Source organism: Arvicola amphibius, chromosome 3, assembly GCF_903992535.2.
Source record: "Arvicola amphibius chromosome 3, mArvAmp1.2, whole genome shotgun sequence".
NCBI lineage: Eukaryota > Metazoa > Chordata > Mammalia > Rodentia > Cricetidae > Arvicola > Arvicola amphibius.
The window spans coordinates 84,215,601-84,228,863 of NC_052049.1; the positions used below are offsets into that span (position 1 = coordinate 84,215,601).

At 46.4% G+C, this 13,263-nt stretch overlaps 1 protein-coding gene across 1 annotated transcript in view; it reads right to left on the bottom strand.

Annotated features, from left to right (window-relative positions):
• Hephl1 (hephaestin like 1) overlaps positions 1-11,837 on the bottom strand; it is a 57,827-nt gene extending 45,990 nt beyond the window's left edge. The window contains exon 1 of the mRNA XM_038323346.1: positions 11,671-11,837. Within this exon, the coding sequence (XP_038179274.1) occupies positions 11,671-11,837 (167 nt within the window). The remainder of the gene's footprint in view (positions 1-11,670) is intronic.
• Positions 11,838-13,263: the final 1,426 nt, after the last annotated feature.

Sequence of the window (13,263 nt, forward strand, 5' to 3'; positions counted from 1 at the left end):
CCACTAGCCATTCTCTGGTCTGAGAACACATCCTCCCTGTGCTCATCCTGGGTGTTTTGAATGGGGTGCCAGGGGCAGAGCAGGTGACACAGCTTCCCCTGTGAGCACATCACACCAGATGGGATTTGTGACCTAGAATCTGGACTACCCTGACCACAGAGTCTGGAGACAGCATGACCAGTTGGTTTAGTCTGAGAGATCCTGGGGATCTGTGAAGGGTCTCCTTGATGAATATGGCCTTGTCACCTACAAAGCTCATCCTTGAGAATAGTGCGACCAAGTTAGCAAAATACTGAAAATGTTCTAAGTGAGTTTGTGCTTTTGTGTTAGGTCACATTGATAGCTGTACTGGCTGCAGGCTGGACACACAAGGTGGAGTTTTTGGTATCAGATAATTGACTCCAGAAGAGTCCGCCTGAGTGTTCTCTGTTCTCTCTCTAGTTGCTTAACTTTTGCTATAAAATCTATGTGCCCCTTAGCCAGACTTCTCCACGTTCCTCTTCTGCTCAACAACAGAGCCAAGGCCCATGCTTCTCCTGAGATCGAGGCAGATTTCTTTAGACAAGATGAAGCCCATAGCCAAATATAACTGTGTCCACATAGTCGGGCAAGCCCCTGAAGAGACAAGATCACTTTGTATGAGGACCAGTGGAAGCCTCTGCCTTGTCCCACGTCAGCATGCATGTTGTTTCAAGAACCTCCCAGCACGCCCACGTGTGTCTCTGTGTTAGTCCCGGGTGATCTTGAAGATCATTCTTTTAGCTTCCAAGAACAGACTGAGGACACAGTGCGTACAAAATGCTGGCCTGGTGCCTGATGCTTAGGACACTGAAGTGAGCGCCGTCCCGGGATGAGGGCACTGACGGACACAAGGAAGGGACAGAGCTCTGATGTTTGTTTAAAGACAAGGCAAACGGGAGGTCGTGATGGGCATGCCAAGTGGAAGCGGTAGTTTAAGCCAGGTGTCAAAGGCAGGCTTCAGTTTAGGGAAGCAAAAGCAGATTTATATGACCAGGAAGTTTGGTGGGAGGGCAGCTGCGGGGAGACATGGGTGCTGGGAGAAAGCAAGCAGGCACACATGTGAATACGTGTCACTAAGGTTCTTACATGGACGTTTGGTATGTCTAACTAATATTTCAAGCATCTTTCCAGGTCAGTTCAAATTCTTCCTTTTTAAAAAAATTAAGTTTATGTGTTTTATTTTATGTGAGAGTGTTTTGCCTGCGTGTGTGTATGTAGATCAAGTACCTATTTGGTACCTACAGCGGTCAGAAGATGGAATCAGATACCCCGAACTGGAGCTATGGATGGTTGTGAGCCACCATGTAGGTACAGGGAATCCCACCCAGGTCCTCTGCAAGAGCAACAACTGCTCTTAACCACCGAGCCATCGCTCCAGCCCCAAATTCTTCCTTTTTCTCGTTTCTCTTTATAGTCAGTGCTCTGTTCAGAACACTAGACCGGTAATGGCATTTTCTAAAACGTGCTATGTCTGTCCTTAGCTCGTGGGCTAATCAAAGGCAGATAGCTTTTCTATCCCAAACTTGCACTAATTTCCTAATGCCCTGAAAGAGTCGCTGCTTGCTTGGGACCTAAGACAAACAAAGTAGCAAACGAAACTCCATGAATTTGTCACTGATGGGCAAGTCAGAGGCGGAGAGAGTTGCCAGCTGCGTTTGCAGAAGAGCTCGGGTGGACACGCTTGAGCTTAAATATCCTCCAGACATTTTAGAGTGGCAGGCATATTTTTGTCTTCTGCTTCACATCTGAGCAGCTGGTAGTGGCTGCTTAGAAAAGGGAGCGGGCAAGGTGCATCATGTGGGAAAATTAGGGAGCCAGGAAGGCATCTGCTGTGGAATGTGACCTGTCTGCACATGGTTGACATAATGCCTGAGTGTGACCTGTCTGCACACGGATGACATTATGCCTGAGTGTATCCTGTCTGCACACAGATGACATTATGCCTGAGTGTGACCTGTCTGCACACGGATGACATCATGCCTGAGAGTTACCTGTCTGCACACGGATGACATCATGCCTGAGTGTGACTGTCTGCACACAGATGACATCATGCCTGAGTGTGACCTGTCTGCACACAGATGACATCATGCCTGAGAGTTACCTGTCTGCACACGGATGACATCATGCCTGGCATACCCTTGAGCTGTTTTCCTGGAGTGGTATGTCTTGGGAAGACCCCTTCCATGCTCACTCACTAAGCGCCCCTGCTAATCAAATGATACAGACCTGATCCCAGGATGCCTGACTTCAGGACACTGTGGCTATCATATCTCAGAAATCCAGCATGCTGCCATTGACTATAGTTTGCTGGGTCTGCCTGTCAAAGCCTGTTGGCCTCTTACAGTCACCTTGCCTTTCCACAGTTACAAAAAAAGAACAAAATTAAAAAGAAAATAATTTAAACAGAGTATAACAAGACATTCAGGGCAAGTTAAATCAATGGGGCCAGTAAGAGGGTTAGCAAGAAAAGGTGCTAACAAGCCTGAGGACTGGGGCTCGACCCCTGAACCCACCCACGTGGTGGAAGTGGAGACCTGACTCCCACAAGTTGCCCTCTGACCTTCACATGAGTACTGTCACACACACACACACACACACACACACACACACACGCACTAATTCATTTTAAAACATGACTATTCCTTTGTCTAACAGCCTGTCCTAAACCATCTAATATGACCATGTGCTCAGGTCAAACACACCAGCACTAAGTCTGTTCCAATGACGCTAGCCTCAGTCTCAAGGTAGGAAAACTTCCGTGGGATTGAGTCCTCTGAAAGGTCAGAGCAGTCAAGTTTCAACTCAAGGAGCCTAGAACGTCACCGTGGGGCAGGAGGATAACGTTTGGAAGTGACTTTGAAGAAAGAGAGTTCCTACACCCAAAAGTTCTCTGGACTGAAGACTGTTTAAGGCTGAGATAAAGGCTTTGATTAGTTGCTTATGATGAAATTAGGGAACAGATCTAGGTGATCCCAAGGGTTGTGTCCACTAAAACCTACTCTGCAGCAGACTAGTCTGGATGTCAGGATGAGCTCCTCTTGGCACAGTGTTAAGGGAGGTCAGGGACTTCCACACCATGCGGCCTCCTCTCCTCAGTGATCAGTCTCTCCTCCACGTGAGAGCAGAACACACGTCCTTGCAGATGTCACTCAGTTGAGCCCCAAACCACCTGCCTGCCCTGGCACTGTGTTACTGTTCTTCTCAGGACACTAGAATATGCCAACCCTGTCTCCCTTGATGCTAAGCCAGTCAGGAGAACCTCAATGAGGAAGGCAGAAGCAATGGATTCACGACCTCCCTGGAGAAAGCAGAGCCTGCCCAGAGAAAAGTATATTTCCCTGGAGCCGCAGTGTGTGCATGAATATACAGCAGACAGCTGTACACACGGTGTGTGTGTGAATACACAGCAGACAGCTGTGCACACAGTGTGTGTGTGAAGTCACAGCAGACAGCTGTGCACACTGTGAGTGTGTGAAGTCACAGCAGACAGCTGTGCACACAGTGGGTGTGTGAGTGAATACACAGCAGACAGCTGTGCACACAGTGTGTGTATTAATACACAGCATACAGCTGTGCACACGGTGTGTGTGTGAAGTCACAGCAGACAGCTGTGCACATGGTGTGTGTGTAAAGTCACAGCAGACAGCTGTGCATACGGTGCGTGTGTGAAGTCACAGCAGACAGCTGTGCACACAGTGTGTGTGTAAAGTCACAGCAGACAGTTGTGTACACGGTGTGTGTGCAGGTGAATACACAGCAGACAGCTATGCACACTGTGCGTGTGTGTTAATACACAGCAGACAGCTGTGCACACACTGTGTGTGTTAATACACAGCAGACAGCTGTGCACACAGTGGGTGTGCTGGTGAAGACACAGCACACATCTGTGTATGTGGTGCCTGTTTGAAGTCATAGGGCAGAATCCCCCTCTTGTGGGTTCTAGAAGGCGATTCTTCCTCCTCAGAAGGAAAGAACAGAAGCTCCCTGGGGAGCTAAGTAGAGAAAGAAGCTGTAACTTCAGAGTGCTATCTCTTCCATCTATGAGGGGGTACACTGTGGCTCAGAAGTTCCGCACTAGCAACTGTCTGAAAGTCAGGGTGGGATTTCAAGTGACACAGGGACATACACTGTAATGGAGATGACCTCCAAAAGCCAGTAAAATTGGTGGTCGCTGGAGAGCATCTTTCAGTACTGTGGTGAGTGTCCAGGCTAGGATCTAGGGGTTCATGGCTCACAAGGTGTGTGCACCTCACCAAAAAAACTCCATCCCCTGCCTAGTTTGGGTTCGTTTTCCCGTCACTCATCACGAAGCAGCTGAGGTTTGGAACTGTGAGTGGAGGCCAGGTCTATCACTCGCAGTCCCTGTACTCAGAAGAGTTTGGTTGGGTAACCTACCCACTGGTAAATGGCAACACAGTGTGGTCTCTCTGGATGCCAGGTCTGCTGCACAAAGCTGTGTTATCAGAGGTATGTGGATACGGTAAAGGTGAGTCAGAAACTCATGGCAGCAGTGCAGGTGACCAGAGCAGATGTGCGGCTCTTGGAGTCACGTAGGACTCAGCGTCATCTACGCCTGGAAAGGACACTACCCACAAACGAAAACAGGACCATATCAGGACACCCAACACTAGGCAAAGAGGGTGGAGGCAGATTCCACATGAGAACCGAGAAACCACGCCTTCCCTAATTAGATGGGTAATTTTTAAAAGCTATCTGGGTTATGTACTCCCATATAATTCTTTTATTATGATTCCTGTAGTGCCACCTAAAGCATTGGCGCACTTGATTTTCGCAGAAGCCCCTCAGAATACACAGAACTTGTGTTTTGAAAAAAAGAAAGAAAGGAAGGAAAGAAGGAAGGAAGGAAGGAAGGAAGGAAGGAAGGAAGGAAGGAAGAAAGAAAGAAAGAAAGAAAGAAAGAAAGAAAGAAAGAAAGAAAGAAAGAAAATCCCCAGAGCTTTGTGAAAAGTGTGTCTGGGAGAACAGAGCTCACCCAGTGTGAGCTTCATCACCTCCAGTACAGCTTTCCTCAGATGAAAAGGGTCCAGAGCCACTTGAGTCTCTCTTTCCTAGTCTCTAGAAGCCCTTCAGATAAAGCAATGACCATTCCTTGTGAAAATGGAGGCCTAGATTGGTCACACGCTAAGGGAGGCAAGATTCCTTCAGAAACTTCAAGGAATGCTCTCAGCCTTAGCTCCTGTGGGGAGTGTGGCTTTTATTTTGGACTTGTGGCCTATAGAACCAGGAAAGAGTAAATCACTGGTGTTTGAATCCACCTAGTTTGTAACCATTTGGTCACAGGCACGAGAAACCAATACACCTCCAAGCATTGTGCCCATTTTTCTGAAGACCAACATAAAGTAATGCTGGGGAAGACTACCTGTACTTACTAGTCCCCCTGACAAGGACCACTGTGTCTGTGTGACATGTGCAGAAAGGAGTCTTAGACCCTTAGCTGTCATACTTTACATTCTCCAGATCTCAGGGGCCCTGCCCTGGAGGAAGAAAGAGGAAGAAGGGACCCAAGAAGATGCCCCTGACTGCGGGGAAATAGAGGAGACCGGGGCTTCCTTATCTTCTCAGTGCCCACGCTTCCCCTTTTTGTTTCATAGCAGAACTGAATTCCATCTTAGAAATCGCATAATAATTGGCCTTATTTTCCAGTCTCCTGTGTGTGAGCGTCCAGTGCAGTGCAGCTGGTTGGGGTTTCTTCTTCCATTCTTTGTACTGGGGATTGAACTTGGGGTCTCATGTATACTTGGCAAGCGCCCTAACATTGAGCTCCACTCCCACATGGCTGGATGAGGTGTCCAAGGCAGTCCTCTAAAGACTGGTGCAGCATGAATATCCCTGAAGAAGGAAGCTTCATGCTAAGGATGGTTGACCCAAAAATATAGATAGGCTCTAAATCTCCATCGTGCAGGCTTGCCAGCAACTTTCGGCTGCTCACATCTGGACTGCGTTTTAGCAAACATAAAATCTTAATTTGCTCAACGTGCTCTTTTCTAAGATCTGTAGCCAAGCACTTATCTGTATAAGATATAGCAGCTCCAAGCTATTCATGGTTTTCAGAAATCTTGTGGTGTGGAGGAGGGGGAAGGATGCCACAGTATATATGTGTATATATATATATATATATATATATATATATATACATACTGTGTATGTATATAGAAGACAACCATCGTGAGCTTCCACCTCATCTGAGGTAAGATCTTCCTTTGTTTGCCAGTGTTTTCTTGTCTCCACTTCCCATCTCACAGCAGGAGTGCTGGGATTTGGGGTGCACAAATTACATCTGGCTCTCTGTGGGTTCAGGTCTTCTTGCTTATACATCAACTGTTGCACCCACAGAACCGTTTCTCCAGCCCAAGTTTGCAAACGATGCCGACTGGAAAAAACTGAAAACTTGAAAGCTGCAGTCCATCTAAGACCAAGCAATGATAAGATGAAAGCCTTGACTGAAAGACACGTAAGGAAATGCTCAACATCCTTAGTCATCAGAAAAACGCAAATCAAAACAACTCTGAGATTCCGTCTTACACCTGTAAGAATGGCCAAGATCAAAAACACTGATGACAACTTATGCTGGAGAGGTTGTGAGGTAAAGGGAACACTCTTACATTGCAGGTGTTAGCGCAAGCTGGTACAGCCCCTTTGGATGTCAGTGTGGCGATTTCTCAGAAAATTAGGAAACAACCTTCCTCAAGACCCAGCAACTTCACTTTTGGGTATATAACCAAAGGATGCTCAATAGTGCCACAAGGACATGTGCTCAACTATGCTCATAGCAGCTTTGTTTGTCATAGCCAGAACCTGAAAACAACCTAAATGCCTCTCAACTGGAGAATGGATAAGGAAAATGTAGTACATTTACACAATGGAGTACTAAACAACAGAAAAAAAATAAAATCTTGAAATTTGCAGGCAAATGGATGGAGCTAGAAAACATCATATTGAGTGAGGTAACCCAGACCCAGAAAGACAAGTATCATATGTACTCACTCATAAGTGGCTGGCTTTTAAACATAAAGCAAAGAAGACCAGCCTACAAATCACAATCCCAGAGAACCTAGACAACAAAGAGGACCCTAAGAGAGACATACATGGATCTAATCTACATGGAAAGTAGAAAAAGACAAGATCTTCTGAGTAAGTTGGGAGCATGGGGACCATGGGAGAGGGAAGAAGAGGAAGGGAGGGTAACAGAGAAAAATGTAGCATTCAATAAAATCAATTTAGAAAATAAAGCCTTGAAAACTGCTGTCCATCTAAGACGAAACGCTGATAAGATGAAAGCCTTGGCTTCGTGCTGGATCTCATAGAAGCCCCTCTGCCTCCATCCTGTTCCCTCTCTCAGCTTTCTTTCAGGTAGATGAAGAAGTCTCTCTCTCATCCCCATCGTAGACCCTCCTTCTAGAGGTGACTCAGACTCTGTCCTACCAATGGGTTGCTGCAGTGATGGGCAGGGGACCTTTCTCTAGGAGCCCCTCCAGTGCGGGAGCTTTGACAGAAACCAGCCACAGTCCTGATCAAGGGCATCTCACGTCCATAGGCAGCCTTGTACCCCACTGGGAAGAAGCTATATGCATAAAATCATTGCCTAATAAGGTCTATGATTTAAAAAAAAAAAACCCTCTGGCTTTAACTAAGATGACCCACTCAGCTCCATTAAAGAGCAGGGTTTACCACCGAAGCACAGTCACACCTTAATTAAGCTTTTTATGAGCCCCAGCAGCCCTGGCATGAAGGGATCAAAATGCTGACACAAATCCCAGGCAAATCAAAGGAGCCTGGTGTCCCCATTCCACCCAGTGAAGAGGGAGAGGAGCACACGGAGAATGTGTTTCTAAATAGAACACACCTCTGAAATTCTCTACTTTCTAGGAAACATTATTGCCTGACACTCCCAGATATGTTTTTGGACACTATGGCCAAGCAAAGGCATCGCACTGTCTGGTTGTTGGAATCTCAGCATAAGAACTTCCACTTATTTCTCTTCTCTTCTGCAGGACCACAAGCATCTTCATCCTGTTGAGTCTTGGGTTCCAAAAGTCTTGGCATTGCTGAAACTTTGATAGCCACTCCTTTCTCCTATGATCTTTTCCTTTTCAATTTCTCCTATCCAGGGTGAAAGCAGCCAGAACAGCTCATAGTGTTTGGTTTCAGAGACTCAGAGCATACGCTTTCTGATCTGCTCCACATGCAATATGGCCTCTGCCAAGGCTCTGTGTAGTGGAAGGGAGTTAACACGTGGGGCCTTTCCCCTCTGTCTTCCTGGAGCTCTGACTCTGGCTGTAGAGGTAAGTGTGGGTTTACAAGCACAGAATAACACAGAGGGAAGGAAAACAGCCCATCTGTGTGTATGAGGAAGACCCCAGTCAGGTTAGAAGGGAAAGAGCTGGATCCACCTGGAGTTGTAGGAGAGAACTTCATTAACGTGGACTGAGGAGTTGACCATCTATAAGAGTGGAGGGGGGCCTGAGGAATGTCTCCGCAGTTAAGAATGTATACTGTTCTTGCAGAAGACCTGAGTTCGGTTCTCAGCACCCATGTGGGCAGCTCACGTCTGCCTGAAACTCCAGCTCCAGGGAACACTATGCCTCTGGCCTCTGAGAGCACCTTACATGCACACACCCACCACAGGCACACATTGTTTTTAATCTATTTTTTAATACTGGGGGACTTGATAAAATAAAATACAGAACACTCCTAAAATAACCACACAAGCACACTTTCATTCCTAGGTCTTCTGGGACTTCGATTTCAAGAGCAGACATTTGAAAACCACTCCTCTGTTTCACTAATCTCTGTGGGAACCTCTCTAAAACTAGAAAACCAGGCAGGAATTTTTCACTTAGTTTCAAAAATAAAATCTGATGCTCAAGTGACATTAGGAATGATTTAAACTCCCTCCTTGGTACATTTAGAAACACAGTAGACGGTGTGGCATGTTCAACACCACACAGCAAAAACTAGAAGTCTAGATTGTTATTCAAGATTGCTTCATTCTGGTGAAACATTGGCACTTGAATCCCTGGGTCTTCTGAATGCTGAACATTTGTCTGAGTACCCAACCAATGTCCTGCCAGGATGGAGTCTGTCCATCCCAATAATGTGACTTCCTTTTGCTTTAAAGATCCAGATGACTGACTTTTTGCTCTGTTTCCCATGGGATATTGGGATATTGGCGCTGACAAGGTTCTTTGGAAGAAAGGCTATTCAGTGTATCAGGACCTTCTCCTCTGTTCGTGGCGCTTGAGTGACTCCAGGGTGTGCATGGTGGGCTCATCTATGTCCCTCCATCGTGGCCTCTTCACATGCAGCTGTTTCTGTACTGGAGGCCACAATCAAATCTGTCAACTCGGCCTGAGTCATTTGCCACAGCCTGCAACTGTCCAGTAAGCACCTGGGCTAATCTGCCTTCTCCCTTTCAAAAGATAGCCACAGATCTAGACAAAAATGTCCCCTGCAAAAGGATAATAATCCAGCTATTATCAATGTGACATAATCTTGTGCCAGGGACTTCCAAAGCCAGGCACCCAGTTACAAGGAGCCAAAACTGGTGTAAGGGTGCCTCCCTCAGATCTGGTCACATAAATGGCTTCAACCAGTCTAGTTCCTTTTTCACCTCAGAATTTTCATCCATGGTACTGCCCTTCATTCAAAGCCCCTTCTTCTAGTTGAGGGGATCCAGAGAAAGACCCCCTTTCCTTCACATTCCTGGCTTTGTCCAAATAGCATTTGAGTCTTGAGTATTTATGTTATTTGGAGGTTTTTAAACAAATTCAAAAGTTAGTGTGGCCACTGACCGTTCAGGACCATTTTCAACTTGTCTCTGAGAAGAAAGGAGCTGAGATTAAATGCACCCTTGGGAAGAATTAAGACTCTTCTAGAAAGTTCACACACTGAGATTACTTCCTTCTTTCAAGGCTGGATTCAGCTCAGTAGGAAATGGTCAACTTTTCTAAGAAGTAGGTGACACGGAAGGAGGACACATGGGCCCTGGGGCCCAAGCCATGTGTTTGATGAGGCCTTTTGCCTGGTAAACTACAAGTGTTCACCCTCAGAGCCTCCATCCTGGCTGGAAAAATGGGAATAATAACATCTGTAGGCATAAGCGGGTTAAGAGTCCATAACACAAGTCTTGAGTAAAAAATAATAATAATATTAATCACAGCTCTGTTGGCCATGTACCATTCCATGTACATATTCTGAGCATTCTAATGTCCTAGAGCTGTTCACACTGGCTGAACATTCTAATGTCCTATTCACACTGGCCATTTTCCAGTGACCCCTTTCTCTGGCAGGAAAGCTCTGATTTCAGTGATGACTCTGGCAGTTATGGGTACATTTCAATGCCTTGTTCATGTGTTAAAGACTGCCTCCGTGAGGGGCAGAAGCTGGAGGACTGGAATGGATCAAATCCTTTCTTTGGAAATAACCCCATTAAAAAAAACTCTTCAATACAAAGCTTAATGAACAATCTTTGGTCACCAAGTTGGCAGGATCCTCATTATTTTTATAAATAACAGGACATGACTGTCATGATTGTGTTGTTATAAAGGCAAGAAGTTGAATATCAAAGCAAACTGGATCTTAGGTCTTTCCTCTAGGTGTAGGGCTGGCTCTAGAAGATTTGCTGGCAGACCCCACCCCATTCCTAAATTTGAGCAAATAAACTCATGTTTGGGAAATGGAAAGTGGGTGTTAAATACGGGGGAGTGTATCAATCAAGAAAGAAATATGAATTCAGGTACCCAACAGCTGCCAGATCCAAAATGCTCTGAGAACCATGAAGTTATAGTGAAAACACACTATTTCAGCTTCCTGAACCAGTGGTGGCTTCAGAGGCAGACCATAGAGAAGAAAGAGACCTGAGATGCTGGGGCCTGGAGTGGAGGGTACTCTCTGCTCAAATCAAAAGCCAGAGACACTCCAGCACTATTGTCCCCCTGTGTCGTGAGCTACAGCCCTGTGGGATGAAGGGATCAAGGTTGGAACGAGCTCCTCAGCCGAGGAAGACTCAAGTAGAGTCTTAAGTAGACTCTAAGTAGACTCTAAGTAGACTCAAGGAAACTCTTCAGATACAACCAGTTCTATTATAACCACCCTACTTCACATCTTACACCACGAAAGAAAAGCAAGACCATGTTCATCACGGCTAATATGCCACATTCCACAAACAGAACTAAGAAAACAGCTTTGACACTTCACAAGTTTGTCTTTGTTTTTGTTTTTTGTTTTGTTTTGTTTTGTTTTGTTTTGTTTTTTTTGCTTGCTTGTTTGGTTGGTTTTTTTTTTTTTTTTTTTTTTTTTTTTTTTTTTTTTTTTTTTTTTTTTTGACAGAGTCCAAGGATCCTCTAGAGTCTAGAAGCTGCCAAAGAAAACCTACTATTCAAAGCACCTGGTCGTGGATGTCTCCTCACAGTCAAGGGTAGCAGATGGCTCGGTGGATATACACAGAGGAGAATTTCTCTCACAAGTTACAGATCTACCTTGGTTAGGGATTCTCAGGCAGAAACAAAACCTGCCTTTCCACCTCAGTCAGTTCACCTTGAACATAGTCACCTAACAATCACAACCTTCCTGGCACAGAGCTGAAAACAGGTCAGACCGAGAGTCTGTGAGGGTCCCACTTTCACTCACTTGTCTTCGGAGAAGCTCTTCCCAGTAATGACATCCTTCCCCTGAGGCACATAGTTCCAGTATTCTTCCACAACCCCAATGTAGTATGTCCTGGTGACGGCACCAACCAGCCCAAGCAGACCCAGGAGCGTGAGAAGGATGCAGCCAGCCGGCTGTGGCTGAGACATTTGTGGATGTGACTCCCGCAGGCAGCCTGCTAGGGAGTCAACCTGTGATCCCTCCCCCTCTCTCAGAGCGAGTTATAAATAAGGAATGGACTGGACTGGCTCCTCCTCCTCAGGTAGCTTGGGGTTGGGACAGAGGCTCACAACTTGTGCAAGCAGACCTTCCTCAGTGGGAGAGTTGCCATGACAACAAACTTGCCAGCCACCCAAAAGATGCATAACTGGCTTATTCATTTACTGCCCAAGCTAAACGGGCCTGTTTGAGAGTTTTGGGTACTCTTCTCTGATATGAGTCATTTGTCTTTCCTGGAAGCAGCAGGGAAACAACCTGAGCTGATGGATTCTCCTGGCTTCGTCTTTTCTTCACACGTATCACAGAGCTTTGTAAACTAGAAAAGTGGGCTGGCCATCGTGGACCATCAGGAAATATTCCAAGCATGGAAAAAGGTTTAGTCTCTGTTGGGAGGGCATAGGGGATGATGTAATGCCTTCTAGTTTGTTTTATGAGGCTACAGGAAACACTCAGGTCAAAGCATAAAGCTCCCAACAGCACCATAAAACCCACCACTGACCCATCGCCTCCCATCAGCTCACTCCTCTCCCCCAAATCCTCTCAGACCCCACCAGCAAAACTGAGGGGCTTGGCTACCCAGGTCAACCCAGAGTTTAGACCTTTTGCTCCTAAATCAATCGTCTTTCCTCAAGATGAATGACCATTTCGGAGGAGGAAGGTCCCCTCCAGACCATGGAGATAAACTTCAGAAGCAGATCTTTGAATAAAAAGGTAACCAGAATGCTTCCCCATATGCTTTGAGCTGTGACCTAGAATCTCAGTGTTGAAAGAGACCTTGTCCAACCTTGGAGGAGAGCCAGTCTGAGCGTCACCCAGAGATGTTCCTGAGCCAGCTGCCTTGGTGTGAAGCGAGGAGCCTCCAGGGCTCTGAAGCTGGACAGACTTCCATTTAAACCCAAGCCCCACTGCTTGCCAACTTCATAGCATTAAGGAATCATTTGATTGTTCCAAGACTCTGTCTGTGAAACAAGACCGAGGGACTTTCCGGCAGATTTAAGAGGACAATGTCTGCAAGGTGCCTGGCTCCGTCCCCAGCACCGCAGCCTCTAGCTCGCTGGCACGGCTCACGAAGTCCTCGACCTCAGAGCACTGAGAGACTGGGCCGGCACTACCCTAGCTATCACTTTCCTTGTGTTTCTCTCCTTTTCTTCCCAGGAAGCCCTACCTACCATGCCTTCTGTAAGTGGAGCGTGCATCATAGAGATTCCGCGGCACAGGTCTCATACATAAATATATTATCTCTCCTGATAAAATGCACACTGCTTATCCTGTTTCACAGCAAGGTGCCTCCCAGCTTGAAACTACTGACGGCCACCCGCCACGGGACCATGGCCACGGCACATTTTCCTTTCACTC